This window comes from Ursus arctos, unplaced genomic scaffold (assembly GCF_023065955.2).
Source record: "Ursus arctos isolate Adak ecotype North America unplaced genomic scaffold, UrsArc2.0 scaffold_4, whole genome shotgun sequence".
Classification (NCBI taxonomy): Eukaryota; Metazoa; Chordata; class Mammalia; order Carnivora; family Ursidae; genus Ursus; species Ursus arctos.
In genome coordinates, this window is record NW_026623056.1 from 24,231,180 (window position 1) to 24,247,503 (window position 16,324).

Sequence of the window (16,324 nt, forward strand, 5' to 3'; positions counted from 1 at the left end):
GAGGGGGGTGGGGGATTGGGCTAGGCCGGTGATGGGTATTAAGGAAAGCACATATTGCATGGAGCACTGGTGTTATACACAAGTAATGAATCAAGGAACACTACATCAAAAACTAAGGATGTACTGTATGGTGACTAACATAACATAATAAAAATTGTAAAAAAAAATTAAGAAAAAAGTTATTTACCAGGGAGAAAGTATTTGCCACTATCAAATGCAGTGTGCTGGCCACTGTTAATATTTTTGTGATTTAAATTAGTTTGCGAAAAAATACACGGGGGCATTCATTTTTAAAAAGGAAAAAAAAAAACAAACACGAAAACAAATAAACAAAAGAAAGCCCTTGTTGTCCTCACTCTCCAGTTCACAGTATTTCCATTCGTTTAGCTTCTCATTTTTAGATCCTGTTTTCTAACTCTACATACTTCTTGCCTTTCTTTCATTTCTCATCAAACATTTCATAACTCAAAATTTGTAGGATCTAAAACCCGATAAAGAGCCAATATTAGACCTAATATTTGTTGAGTGACTGAAATAGAGTTGGAATAAAAGGTCCCTTTCAGTGAGGCTTGTGTCAATGCCCCATGTCTGCCTTACTGACAGGTGCGCAGAGCTTACTCTGCGGACATCGAGAATTTGTCTCTCCTCTCACACTTACGTTTCACTTCCATCTCCAGCAGTGGTACTAGCTTTCTGCTGAGGAAATATTGCCCATGCAGTAGAATTTCATTTTATGAGGATCCAGAAGCCCCGATTCTCTCACAAACCTACTTTGTGATCTGGAACAAACTCTCTGGATCTTAGCTTCCTTACCTCTTGATGAAGGATGAAAGTTTGAGACAAGATGGTTTCAACAGGTCAGTAGGATTGACAGACTGACATATCGTGCTGTACCACCACCCGCCCCCAACCCCATGTATACAAAGCTAATTCCACACTCAATTTTTTAAAAATATACAATAAATACAGAGAGACATCTTTTAGGAGTGGCCTCATGATTCAGCTTGATGACTCTTAAGCAAAGTTGCAGAACATTTTCTAGAAAGATGCTGCGGGAAGCTGAGACTTGCTGGTGCTATGGAGTTACAAGTAATCAAGATAATTCTATTTCAGAATGCATTGTTATATCATAGATAAGACTGATTTTAAAAAAAAGGAAGTCTTTAAATGACTGTAAGATGAACAATAATGGAAAGTTACTATGCTGGCATCATTAATCCATCGCAGCATTCTTTCCCACCATACTCAGACACCACCTCGGAGTCCTTCCAAACATAGTATGCCCTTTAGCCTTCAGTCGATAATCGGACTTTGCAAGGACGTTTTCATCTACCCCAGTCCTGAAACACTCCTCCTGAGATCCCTCATTGAGTAAGACCTTGCCTTTTGCTTTATGGCGTAAGTTTAACAAAGCAACTCCTTGCTCTCCGTGGAAATCTTGTAGGTTTTGCTGCTTGGGCACCAGAAGCTAAATAGAATCCCACTGTGATTTCAGCTCTTACCTGTCGCAAATCATACACACTTAAAACAATGGAGATAATAGACAAGATGATGATGGCCACAGAGTATTCCACGTAACCTTGAGACAGCCACAAAGTTAGGGTAAAGGCTTGGAACACGTAGAATGGATTTAAAACCTGCAGATACAAAAACAGCATTTGAGTCACTCGCATGGGCCTTGGTGACAATCAGGACAATGTCATTTCTTTATAGAATTTTTTTTTTTTTTTTTACTTTTTACAACACACAACGATCTTTAGTATTTAGGAATTCACTTAGAACTCAATTTCGGTAGAGACAATGTCAAGCACAGAGAATGTGCTATGGTGGAAGCAAAGTTATTTTAAACACTCAGAGCCTGGCCACAAATTGATCATTCTTATTTATTTTGAATTTTGAAAAATATTTTAGGGGCACATGGGTGGCTGTGTTGGTTAAGTGTCTGCCTTCGACTCAGGTCATGATCCCGGGGTCTTGCGATGGAGTCCTGCATCGAGCTCCCTACTCAATGGGGAGCCTGCTTCTCCCTCTCCCTCTGGCCCCCCCACTTATGCTTTCTCGCTCTCTGTCTTTCGAATAAATAAACAAAATATTTAAAAACAAAAAAAGAAAAAATATTTTATCAATAACAAAATCTAACAACTTATCTTTTTAAGCAATATTTACCCATAATGGAGGAGAACCATAATCTAGTCTCTTTTTGAAACAAAGTTCAACTGTGACCATTTTTATTGCATTCTTCATGTGATCACATGCTGCAGATTGAGTCAAGGTGTATGAGGAAAATGCAAGACTGCACTTGTATCCAGGTCATTTAAAAATAACAGACTCTTCATGTCACAGGTCTTAGCAAGATGCTCTGAGAGTCAGGCAAGTCAGCACAGGTCTGCCCTTGAACAGGGAGGGATCGTCATACCCACAGCTGTGGGGAAAACCATGGGCAGAATGTATCCCCAGCCCAAAGCTGGCCATCCATGCGTGTAGCTTTTTGGTCTCTTTATAACACTTTTAACTTTTTTTAATCCCTCAGTTGTCCCCATTTTGGTCCTGCTGACCCCACTATTAATAATGATAGCAGAGAGAGCAAACTTGAGGAGCTCGTGTCATGTGATGTATACACATAGGGTGAATTAAAGAGCCCATCTGAGCAAAACAAGGATTGTTTTCTAGATGAAGAGCTCTTCATGATGATTATTAATTAGATGAAATATTACCTAAACTGGTACCACTCTTTTTTATCTCTACTTTCTATAATTCTCTAGTATGTTAAATAAACTTCTCCTTTAGTCCCCAAAATGAACTGACTTCAGGTTAATAAATTAATAGGCTGTATCTTAAAGAGTTCCTTAAACCCTTGGATATGTTTTGTATATTAACAAAGCTTTTGTTCCTTAATGTTTCTTATTATTTCCATTGCAACATGCTTTTCTTACAAATTATAGCTCTTCTGTCTGCTTGGCATTAAATGCTCTAATTGTAGATTATGCACTGATGATAAAATGATTCTGAGTTTATATAAACTCAGTAGAAAATTGTTAAATACTTCTTGTATAAGAAACGGCACCATCATAATTAATTTAGCTCCCTTATTCAATATTCTTTTGAAACCAAACACAAAATAGTTTTATCTGCTCTTCTCCTACTAACAGCCTCGTAAGTAGGTGGAGAAAATACTAACACTCCTTTCAAAATAGACCAAATTGACACCTGGGAGAATCTTTGGCAGTTTGAAAATGAATAAGAAGTTTAAAAAGCAGCATGCTTTTTGATAGAGGAGGAGACTGTGCATATGTGGGGGCAATGCGTAAATGGGAAAATCTCTTCCAATCAATTTTTCTGTGAACCTTGGATTGCTCTAAAAAAGAAGTCTAATAAAACATTATTTTGAAGAATGACCATGCTAAACAAAATGTCCATCACTGTGAATTAGAAATAGATTAGAAACATGCACCATGGACCGGAGCCTAGCACAATCAGCCCACCGGTTTCCACACAAGTACTGGAGAGTGATGGCTAGGAGCTCAGTGCTATGGCGAATAAGACAAACAGTGCTCCACAACTGGCAGGGGACCAAACCAGGCTTGCCCTCCCCCCCCCCCACCCCGCCCCAGAGCAGAGACCAAGAAAAGTCACAACCAGCGACAGTTCCCTAGCAGAGGGTGGAGTGGGAAACAACAGAGTTCATGGTGCAACTGGGAACTTAGCCAAACTCCAACTGGCTCAGGGCCTATGTCTACTAGATCCCAGGGAACAGAGTCCCAAACCCCAGGAGAGGCCCTGGTTCTGATTCAGGAGCCACGGGGACCATTAAGAGGCAGGCAAACTCAGAGCCATCTAGAAGGGTGAGTGAACACAAGAGAAAGAGAGAAATGTAGGCAGGGGAAGTCCCACTTAAGGGGAGCTCACCACCAACCCCAACTAATAATAATAACTTCAAAGTACACAAAGAAAATATTCCAAAAAATAAATAAATAAACCCACTAACAAAGAAAAAAGTCATTCTCAAGAAAATTGATATAATAGAGTAACATGAGAAAGATCAAACGAATACAATTAAAATGATCAAAAAGATCTTAGAAGTAATAACATTATCCCCACCACCACCATTACAATCACCATCAAAAACATAAGAAAAAAGAAAAAGGAAAATTATGAAACAGGAATCTGTTTCTCACACGGAATGGGATTTTTTAAAAGCGGATTTTACTTTAAAACAAGTGGCTATTGAAAAGGACCAGTTAGAAATACCAGTAGAAATACTTTTAGAAAAGTGCCTGGGTGGCTCAGTTGATTGTGTCTGACTCTTGATTTTGGCTCAGGTCATTATCTCAGGGTCATGAGATTGAGCCCCACAACAGGCTCCATGCTCAGTGGGGAGTCTGTTCACGATTTTCTCTCCCTCTGCCCCTCTCCCCACTTGTGAGCTCTTTCTCTCTGACTCTCTCTCACTTTCTCTCCCTCTCTTTTTCAAATAAATAAATAAATAAATCTTTAAAAAAAATCCTGGAATAAAAATATATATTTATTGAAATATCAAAAAAAAAAGAGTGATTTGTAGTTTCTAGAATATAGATCCTTTACGTCTCTGGTTAAGTTAATTCCAAGGTAACGTATGATTTTTGGTGCTATTGTAAATGGGATGGATTCCCTAATTTCTCTTTCTTCAGTCTCATTGTTTGTGTACCCATGGAATGGGAGACTATATTTGCAAATGATACTACAGATAAAAGACTGGTATCCAAGATCTACAAAGAACTTCTCAAACTCAATACACGAGAAACAAATAAATCATAAAATGGGCAGAAGATATGAACAGACACTTTTTCAGTGAAGACATACAAATGGTTAACAGACACATGAAAAAATGTTCAAAATCATTAGCCATCAGGGTAATTCAAATCAAAACCACACTGAGATACCACCTTACGCCAGTTAGAATGGCAAAAATTGACAAGGCAAGAAACAACAATTGTTGGAGAGGATGTGGAGAAAGGGGATCCCTCCTCCATTGTTGGTGGGAATGCAAGTTGGTACAGCCACTTTGGAAAACAGTGTGGAGGTCCCTTAAAATGTTAAAAATTGAGCTACCCTATGATCCAGCCATTGCACTACTGGGTATTTACCCCAAAGATACAGATGTAGTGAAGAGAAGGGCCATATGCACCCCAATGTTCATAGCATCATTGTCCACAATAGCTAAATCATGGAAGGAGTTGAGATGCCCTTCAACAGATGACTGGATTAAGAAGCTGTGGTCCATATATATAATGGAATATTACTCAGCCATCAAAAAGAACGATTTCTCAACATTTGCTGCAATATGGACGGCATTGGAGGAGACAATGCTAAGTGAAATAAGTCAGGAAGAGAAAGACAATTATCATATGGTTTCTCTCATCTATGGAACATAAAAACTAGGAAGATCAGTAGGAGAAGAAAAGGATAAAGAAAGGGGGGTAATCAGAAGGGGGAATGAAGCATGAGAGACTATGGACTCTGAGAAACAAACTGAGGGCTTCAGAGGGGAGGGGGGTGGGGGAATGGGATAGGCTGGTGATGGGTAGTAAGGAGGGCACGTATTGCATGGTGCACTGGGTGTTATACGCAACTAATGAATCATCGAACTTTACACCAAAAAAAATAAAATGAAAGAAAGAAAGAAAGAAAGAAAGAAAGAAAGGAAGGAAGGAAGGAAGGAAGGAAGGAAGGAAGGAAGGAAGGAAGAAAGAAAGAAAACCTCTATGGACAGGAAAAGCATAGACTAAAGACAACAGGGAATAACAAAAAGAAGTTATGTGAAACACAGATTTTGTTCAGATCAAAGTATCAATGTGTTGCCTAAACTTCCCCTGAGCACCAAGAAGTAAAAAGTAAACAACCAAAAAAATTAAAAAAAAAAATAGATGAAAACAGTTAGTTACCTGTTTAACAAGCAGTTTCCATATGGGCTGGATTTCTACCTCAATGGCATTGGGCCCGCACACTAATCTTCTGTAGGAGATTGATCACCTATTAGTACCACATCTGAAACCTCATTGGTAAGTGAGTACAAGTCAAACCAAGTAGATTTCACTGCTGCACCCTCTAGGCACTTTGTGCCTTTAATCAAAAATGAATGTGCAAATGCTAAAATACTAACATATTTTTAAAATGAAAGTGGATGATGGACAAAGTTGTTTTTCTAGTTAAAAAATATCTTAGGTACAATGTAACTCAAGAATCAAAATGAAGTTAGTAAAGCATTTTGAGTTATTTTTAAAAATAATTCAATTATATTCTAAGAATAGCTAAAAAGACACAGATATGAAGATGTTCCTAGAATTCTCAGGCATTCTAGATTGCTCTTAGTGGTAGAGATCATGTCCATCTTACCTTGGTCTCTTCAGCACCTAGGATAGGACTTTAGCATATGAAAATAAATGCATGAATGAATGAGCCAAAGAATGGAAGAGGATATATGGTCTTCACAGCTAACCCTTCGTAAATCCACACATATGTACGTACCGATAAGAAGCTCTTGTGTTTGTGTAGCATTTTACAATTTACAGAGTTCTCACAAAAGATTTTCTCATTCAATTGTTACAGTGCTCCAAAGGAAAGGGACAATATTTCCATTTTACCAATGGGAAAAACCATACATTTGGGCGTTCTGCCAAAAGTATGCATATCTAGTGTTAATTGTGACAATACAGCTTTTAAGCAGAGGTGACTGTCAGAAATCGCACTTAGCCTTTTATATGTGTTCTCTCCTGTCATTACCGTATTACCCCTATGAGATTTCATATTATCATCTTTATTATAAAGAACACTGAAGTTCAGATAAAGTCTGTAACTGCCCGAGTCTCGAAGCTGGAAAGAAGCAGATTCAGGCTTCACACCCTGGTCTCCATGCCTCCACTTCACACTCTGTGAGCACCAATGGTGCAGTGTGTATGATGGGTCCTTGATCTAAGGCATGGCATAGCTGAGCCCAAGTTTGTCTGACTTCCAAGCCATGACCGCCCAAGTACAATTATTGCTTGCGTGAATCCAAGAGGACTCAAACCAGGGTCTTCTGACTCCATGTGTGAAAACACTGAAGTGCAGAGATGCTGGAAGACAGAAAGGTCAAACAGCATGTATTGCGGGATTTGGAATGTCTTGTGTCACCAAACTTCACACTGGGAAGAGACCATAACCCAAGCCACTTGGTGTTCAGGATCCTTTCCAGAATCCGTAGAAATAACCTGTTGTTGGCGAAGTGTCAGAACTTCTCAGAATCCTGAACTTGGTCTTTCTCTCTCTCTCTCTCTCTCTCTCTCTCTGCTTAGAATGCCCTTCCCACATTCTTCAATTTATAAGGCCCACTCAGGCTTTGAGAGTCAAATCTGATGATAGAGCCTAATGGTGGAGAAATTTGAGATCTAACAGATCTGGATTTGAATCCAGCTAAGCATTTGTTGTTCCTTAGACCTGGAACCGGATTTCCCCACATCTTTGCATGACCACGCTTTCATTTCATCCAGGTCTCTGTTCAAATAGCACTTTCTTATTGGAGGTTTCCTTAACAATTCTATTGAAAACAGCCACCCTGATACTCAACTCAGATTCTCTTTATCTCCTTACCCTATCTCATTTTTCTCTATAGTGTGTTGATAATCTGAAATTGCACCTTGTTTTTTACATGTTAGTAAGCATGCAACAAGAAACTGTATCATTCCCTATAATATAGGCTTCTAGAGGACACAGATATATCTTGAATGCCTAAAACAGGGCCTAATACATATAATGCACTCAAGAATTGTTAGCTGAATGAATGAGGAGTGAGCCTCAGTACCCTTACCTATAAAATGGGTTTGATAATACATTCTTGATAAAATTGCTATCAGTAGCATATAATATAAATAAATAAATTAAGCACAAGTGCCAAGGGCATGGCAAGTTCTCAAGAAATGCCAGTTATCTTTCAAGTCTTCCTTAGTCCCACAGGCACAATTAACTGTGTTTTTCTCTCCTTCAGCATGCCTCCTTTTCCTAGTGATAGCAGGCACATCTTTGAATTGTAGCATACAGTTATATATCTTCCTCCTCAAATTTCTTAGACCTTCTTTAATGGCAGGAATGGAGCTTTTTCAACTCTGTTTTTCTAGCATCTAGAGGCACACTGTATGACAGAGAACGTTTCCTAAATATTGCAATTAATTAATGAGGACCTTTGTGAGCCACATCTAGAATTCTCTCTCGCCTAACAAAGCTGAAAACCCAGTTTACAGAACTACAGAAGCACAGCTGTGGAAAGTCAGTTTAGAAAGAAACAAGGCAAGTGCCCAATGTTCTTCATCTTTTTCTGTCTGGTGAGATGGTTTCTGGTGTTACTATCAAAAGGAGAGGAGCTCAGCTCCTGTGAGGACTGAGACCCGATGGATTAATACACGCCTATAGATTATCCTCTTTAGGGCTTGTCTGAGCCATGGTTGGATCACAGCCTGGCATGCCCCTTGCTGCTTGGTCTTTTCCACTATCTCTTGCCAAAAGGTATTTTGTGTTTAGGGATCATGTACTCATCTCAATCTGATCACAAGCCAAGCAGGATTTTCAGGGACGTTCACCAATTGCTGAGCAACCAGGGGAATGGAAGGCTTGAAGCTGGGTCATGTGAGGAAAGTTCTAAGGAACAGAGGAGATTACACATCCTGACTTTGAAATTCTGATAAGCTGGAAGGGAAAAGTTGCCCTAGAATTATTCCAGGAGGCCTTATAGAACTAAATAGGCTGAATGAAATTATGTAGACTTGTCTAATATTAAGGGGATGATTTCTTTGGAGGCAGAAGCTTCCTTTCCAAAAGAGATTGAAATATTTCTTAACAGGGAAGCTGTGGAGGGCATTTCTGGGTTGGCTCTGAACTACACTTGGAGGATCACTGAGCTTTCCTGCAACCATTCCATAAGAGTAAATCTGTTGGGATGTATTTATTTCTGAAAAACCAAACATGAATTACTAGGAATATTTTCCTTTGGGATGGTCTCTGTCCCTTTTCAAAGTTATTATTTGTTCATTCATTCATTTATCAGTTTATTCACCAAATAATTATAGAGAATATGCTGTGTGCTAGGCACTTTAGGCTCCAGATGGTGAAGCCTAGAGAGGGGGCCCTCAAAGAGATAAGAGGAGCATGTCAGAATCACTGGTGAGCTTTTTCAAACCACACATGGGCACTCTGATTCCATTCTGATAAGTCATCAAAGGTGTCCTTGGCAGGGAGGGAGACCTGACATTTTCTAAGTAGTTAAGGCTAATCCAGGCGGTTCTGACATGACCCACTTCCATCAACTTTGGAATTTTTAGGGAGCAGGTTTATAGAATTAGAAAAAGTTCCCAGGCATCCAGTTCATGAGTGAATAAAGATAGGAGCAGGGGACCTCCTAGAACATTTTTCTTCCTGAAGCCCTCTGAAAATTTCTCTTCAGGATAATGTTATCCCTCCTGATGTCCTGATTTGCCTTTTTGCTACTGAAAAGTGGCAGCTCCATAAAGGTGCGCATTTTCCATCTTTGCCTGGCTGCTAGGAAGCCTAGAGAGCGTTGCATTTAGACTTTGGGACTTTTTGTTATCAGAGGGTTTTGTGATTCTCCTTCCTTTATTTCTCATGTTGCATCCTTGCTCTTCATGAAGGCAAGCTCATGTTCATTTAAGAAATTAATCTGATATCACGCAACCAACCAATCAACCAATCACATTCAATTTTTGAAAAAAAAAAAGCCCTCGTCTTACACTAAAAAATTAAGAGGGGGAAATAGTTCACATTCTACTGCCTCCCTTAACTGTCCAACTAAAAACCCCATAAATAAAATCTGCCTATATATTTATAAGGACATTATCTCCTCTATTCTTCATATTTGGGAAACTATACTCTTTGTCTTCCTTATTAGGTTGTCAAGTTCTTTATTGCGTGGACCAGATTTAAATTTAATTATGTATGATGTTTATTAAAGCTTGGCACTTGATAAATAAGGACGAACATGAAGTAGCTAGCTACACTGATGGGGAATCTTTCCCATGGAAATGGTGTCCTAGGCAAAGGCAAAGTATATCTGCGATAATCAACTAAATTTCCTAACTAGATCAACTCTTTGTATGCCTGGTGCTTAATGCTATTAAACCAGTCCGGTTTTGATGACTTTGAAAATATTTTGTGTTTCACAGTAGAACGCATTGCATCTGAAATCTTATATAATGATACTCTTTCTAAGGCATTTTTCAAATATTGTCAGAGTCTAGATGCCTTGTTCATTTTTCAGCATGGTCAGGCAGGGTGAAAATTTTAAAAACAACAGCAGATTGGTAATTCTCAGAGTTGGTGTGCGTGTGGATCGTGGGGGTGCTTGCTAAAAGTGCAGTTTCCGCTCTCACCACTACCCTAGGAGTGCTCTAGTAGCTCCTACCTACTAGATCAGAATTATGGGAGCCCAAGAACCTGTATTTTAAGTACCAGGTTGCTTCTTAGCTTGAGAGTTTGTGTTTCTGATGGACTGGAAGAAGGGCAGGCAGGAAATCTCCTTAAAATGGGCAAGAAATGAAGGTGATTATTCAGATTCTCAGGAAGACTGGCAATGGTTTCCTTTCAGACTCACCAGGATTCACCATTTCAAATTACAGATGAGGGAAGCCACACTCAAAATCTCTGTGGGTTAATGAGCAGCATTTCTATGCTATCATTACACTATTAAGGCCTAATTTATGTGCATTTATAGCTCTCGTTCTCACAATTGTACCACTCTTCTTTGTCTCTCTTTCCCAAGAGTCAGTGGATGCCTCTGGGGCAATGACTAAACCTTATTTATCCTTAGATCCCTAGTTCCTTGCAAAGTGCCTGGTATAGTTGAGGCATTCAGTCAATAGGTCAACAAACACATTCCTATATTCATTCATTCCATAAAGATCTATCAAACTTCTACAATGAATCAGGCACTGCTCCAGGTATTATCAATACAATGGTGAATGACACAACTACCTGAGCAAACAAAATCCTCATCTCTAGGCTGTTTCTTCATCGGAAAATGCAATCATAATATTATCTTTCTATGTCTCAGAGGATTTGGGCGATGATGAAGCAGATGGCTATGAAATGACTCAAGATTTTTTGAGGAAAGGATAAAAAGACAACACTGAGGTGACTGTTCCACTGTCCTGAGGGAAGAAAATCAAGTATCATTTGATTGGCTTTTCTTTTTAATAAGTTTGCCTAAGATAAGAACAACTTAAACTATGTCTTTGTTGCCAGTAAATAAACGGATTATATGAAGCTGATGAAACATTATGTCGACAGTTCACTGATTGTAAGCCATCTGATATCTCAATTTCTGCTGGCAGAGTTAATCTCAGGGAGTGTCACAAACCCTACCTGACCTCTTGTTCTTCACTGGTCAGGCCCAATCCAAACGTGTGGTGGATGTCGTGGCAGGAGTTGCTGTCTTCCAGGAGCCTGGGATGTGGTCAGGACAAGAGGCATGCTTCAGTTCACGGCATTCAACAAATCAGTGTTCTTCCTTTATACCCTGATGAGTGCTGAGAAAAAGTCAAACTTACCCGACTTTCTGAAACTTCTTCTCCGAGTAGTCCCAAACGTACCTGATTTTCTGTACTTGGATACATCGCAGCTGTAATTACAAATGTGATAGAATGGGTGTCATTCACAAAGTAAAGCCCATGGGGGCTGGTGAGGGTTATTTGTCACAAGTGCCCACACCACACTCACTTTCCTTGATACCTTGTTGTAATTCCCAACCCAGCACTGTGGCATTCAGAACTTCCATCCTATAAACATTTGCATTATTCTTTTTTAAAAAACATTCCATAACATTGCACTCAAAATTACTTACTTTTAATTCTGGCTTCAATACAGCTTGGTTAATGACAGAGTGACGGTCAGCCACGAGGGGTTCTTCTGGGTTCTTGCTTATAGGAAACTTCAGTGCGGATAAGTAAAGGCATATAACCTTCTTCCTCATATATCTTTGAAATTCATCCTAGAGAAGACAATCCAGCCCATGAAATTCTCAAAAGTTATTATTTAATAAGACAATCAACCAAGTACCTACCTAGACCAATGGTTCACAAAATTTCAGCTATAGATAAGAGCATCAGCATTATGTTGGAACTTGCTGGAAATGCAAATTCTCAACCCCACCACAAACCTACTGAATCAGAAATTCTGGTATGAGGTCAGCAGTTTGTGTTTTAAGGAGCCCTCCAGGTAACTGATTTGCATTAAAATTTGAGAACCACTGTGCTAGAGGATAAAGAGAAAGACACACTTTACAGGAGAGTTTTATATCCAGAAAACATTTTCTGGCTATCTTAAAAATGACATCTAGGTGTTTAAAATGTCTACTTTCCCCTCAAAATATGTATCCTTAAAAAACTGAACTATCCTTCCTGTGTTATGTCTTTAAGTGTTGTAACACTGACAGTCCCTGCTCGTATAATGGCTAAAGGCATTGACAATTAGCCTGACATGGTAGAAATTTCCCCAGGGTGACAGGGAGGACATGCCCTTCCTTTCCGAGTCAAAATAAGAAATGGCAAGTAGGTTCAGGGATAGTTTTGCCATCTCCTATTTGGAGACAAGGAAATTTAAGTAAGGAAAGATCTACTCTGGAATGCCAGCCAGTCATTGGTTGTGCCAACAATGCAACGCTGAAGGGCACTCACCGTTGTTTTTAGCAAAACAGTGTCTGCTTCTTGTAAAGAACATGGGATGCAGTTGGCCCACACCCTCCACTGGGGCTTCCAGTAGAACACCAGCAGAAGAACCCCACAGGTCAGCATGGATGTTATAAGGCAGAGAGCTCTACGTAGATTCTGGGTCCGGTAACCAAACACCTCCTGCAATGTAAATAAAACATGACTCTATTTTTCTTTTTTCACATAAACATATCACTTTGTTCCAAGAAACACAAGTGTTAGACGAAGTGATATTAGTTGGTAGGGAAATCTGGTTTCAGCTAGTTGAATTAGATTGATTGCTTACAGCTGTCAGCTGATATCATAAAAAAAAAAAAAAGACTCATTTTGCTACCGTGGCTTATGGAACTAAAGCCTGAGACAGGAGGAGCAAGGAACGGGCAGACTTTTTTGGTTCTAAATACTGTCAGAAGTCACCCCATGTTTTGGACCAGATTTACTTTTTTCAGGTATAGGGTTTTAAAAAAATTATTAATGTAAATTTACTGGAGGAGGATGATACAAAGGGTAGGATGATAGAAATCAAGAGATTATTTGTGGACATGAAAGGCTTTTAAAAGACCAGCTTCTAGGAATTTAGCCTGACAGTAACAAGCTGAAATATTTCTACTTTTAGCAGTAAGGTAGTTGATATTAACCTGAATGGAGTGAAGACTTTGGGTTTTTTGTTTTTTGTTTTTTTTTGTTTTTTTTTTTAATTTTTTAATTTTTTATTTAATTTTATTTTTTTGATGTAAAGTTCATGATTCATTAGTTGCGTATAACAGGAGCGAAGACTTTGAGACATGGTTTTAGGGGGAAACACATGGCCAAACACAAGCCAAAAACAATAGATTCCTTTATGTCAAGCCAATTTCTAGTTTCCATCTTCCACAATGAAGTTTCATAACATTGGTTTTTAAATTTCAAAAACTAGGCTTTTAGTGTGCTTGGAAGACGCAGAGGGATGCTGATTATGAACGAAATTATTGCTGTACTATTATTCTAGGTTCTATTGTTATTTTTATGTGTTTTTTCCCCCTAAGATTCTGAACTCCCATGTCCAGATCACAGAAATGTAATATCAAGAAAATAGGTTTTGCCGAGTTTCTGTAGCAGTTTTAATGACAGAATCTCCTGCATTCTATGCCAGTTTAGATCACGTTATAATGAATCTCTTGGCTTAATATTTTGGAAAAGTTTTCATCTTCGATATGGTCATTTTCATTAATTTTTTCTAGTAAAGACCTCTGCGGTTGATTAAGATTTTAATAACAGTTGTTGAAAGCAATCCATAAACATAAAGGAAAGGTCACAGGTAGCAAAGATGTAAGTTTGAGTCGCTGCTCTACCAGTTATCAGTTATGTGACCTTAGGTAAATCATGTCACCTCTAGGGAATCTCAATTTATTCCTTTACAAAACAATTAGAAATACATGCCTTACAGGGTACTTGTGCTCAAATGAGATAATGTCTCCTTAAGTGCTCTGCAAAGTAATTACAATTTTAAGAGTTCCTTTCCTGCACTCCTCAGTATTATCATATCCACCTGGGAAAAGATGTTCACTACGTTTACTGATGCAGCCACTCTATTTTGAGATTATTCATGACGAAGTTTGAATGTAACTTAAAAATGTGTTCACTCTACTTCTAAGCATATTTTCAGTTGGTCTCCTTTCTGTCTTCCTACCTACCTTCTGATTCTATAAACCTGTTTTAGTTTTATTTGTGAATGATAATTTTATTAGACTCCCATAAACTGTATATGCCAGTTCACATACTATGTCATAACTATGCATTATTTTACCTGGTTATTCATGGGAGCTTATTGCCAAAGTGTTCAAAATTGAAGCAGAACGGTTTGGAATTTTAGGCCAGCTTGTAGCTGGAAAAGCACATCTGAAATGCCTTTCTGCTTTTTTTGTTAACTTACATATAACAATGGCATTGGTAATCATAATTCTGATACCCCTTCAGTTCTTTTCTATACAACATTTTTTATTAAAAAAAAAAAAGGAACTGACAATGCCAACAAGACAGCAATAAAATCACTACAGCTACATACTGCTAATAACTTTCTAAATTGGAATAATTCTTTAGAGAAAGCAAGGTGACAAATTATATCAAGATTTATAAAGATGGTTCTATCTCTTGAATCAGTAATGCCACACTTGGAAATGCACCCTAAGGATATAATACACAAAGTAGAAAGTGATGTGATTAACGGTGTTCAGTGCAGCATTATCTGTAATAACAAAGTTATTGGAAGAACCAAATGATAGCTAACGGTTCAGCAAGATGTGAAATATCAAAACAATGGCCAAGGTGGCACCATTAAAAAGAAAATGTATGAAGTCAATGCAGAAATATGGGCCATTTTATGATATAACGTTAAGTGAATGAAAAGACAAAGACTAGGTAGAATAGATGGGAAAAAATAGTAACCGTAACCCAATGGTATCAGTAATTACATTACATATAAATGACATTAGTACTGTGATTGAAAACAAAGATCGTCACACTAGATAGTAAAATCCCACTATATGTTGTTTGCAAGAGACACCTTAAAATACGAAGAAGCAAATAGATTAAAGGGGGAAAGAAAGGGAAATAAACAATGAAAAGACTAACAAAAGAGAACTAGTATAGCTATGTTAATATCAGACAAAATAGACTTTATTTTATTTTTTTAAAGATTTTATTTATTTGACAGAGAGAGAGAGCACAAGCAGGGGGAGCAGCAGCAGGCAGAGGGAGAGGGAGAAGCGGACTCCCCACTGAACAGGGAGCCTTACACTCCAACCAAGGACCCTGGGATCCTGAGCTGAGCTGAAGGCAGACGTTTAACCAACTGAGCCAAAATAGACTTTAAAAAATAAACAATCTGAGAAGGAGAAGAGTCGTTCATAATCTAAAAAATCAATTTAATAGGAAGAAATAACAATTCTAGATTTAAGGGTGCTTATAAGCATGGTTTCAAAATTTGTAAAGCAAAATAGAACTTACAGTCACTGTCATTATAGGAGATTTTAACACTCCTTTGTCACTAACTGAAAGACTAGTAGACAAAAAAAAATTTAGTGAGAATACAGGAAGTTTGAACAACTCCATTAACTAAATTGACCTAATTGACAAAGAAAATTATAGCCCCATACTGCATACTTCAAGTTCTTTTCAAGTACATGTGAACTCTTTACCTGAATTGAGCACATTCTGGAACATAAAATATTGATAAATATAAACATAAAATATAAACATTAAACATAAAATAAAACATTATAATTAAACTAGAAATTAACAGCAGAATAACTTGAAAATTCCCAAATGTTTGGAAATTAAATAGAATTTTTCTAAGTAATACATGTGAACCAAATGAGGAATTATAATGTGCATTAGGAAATATTTTGAATAAAAATTGACACAAAACTTGTGGGATGCACTCAAGACAATGATCAGAGGGAAATTTATACCTTTAGATGTTTATGTAAGAAAACAATGTTTGAAATCAATAAAATAAGCTTCCAACTCAAGAACCTATAGAAAGAGCAGCAAATTAAACCTTAAAAAGTGTAAGGAAGGAGATAATAAAGAAAAGCAGAAGTGAATAAAATAGAAAGCAG

At 38.0% G+C, this 16,324-nt stretch overlaps 1 protein-coding gene across 1 annotated transcript in view; it reads right to left on the reverse strand.

The window, feature by feature from the left end:
• Window positions 1–14,523, reverse strand: part of ATP13A5 (ATPase 13A5) — an 86,498-nt gene extending 71,975 nt beyond the window's left edge. Inside the window, exons 1-7 of the mRNA XM_044383851.3 lie at window positions 14,512–14,523; window positions 12,693–12,866; window positions 11,861–12,007; window positions 11,568–11,638; window positions 11,383–11,463; window positions 5,922–5,991; window positions 1,503–1,637 (exon numbers count right to left, since the gene is read on the reverse strand). Of these exons, the coding sequence (XP_044239786.2) occupies window positions 1,503–1,637; window positions 5,922–5,991; window positions 11,383–11,463; window positions 11,568–11,638; window positions 11,861–12,007; window positions 12,693–12,866; window positions 14,512–14,523 (690 nt within the window). The remainder of the gene's footprint in view (window positions 1–1,502; window positions 1,638–5,921; window positions 5,992–11,382; window positions 11,464–11,567; window positions 11,639–11,860; window positions 12,008–12,692; window positions 12,867–14,511) is intronic.
• Between the last annotated feature and the right edge of the window lie 1,801 nt (window positions 14,524–16,324).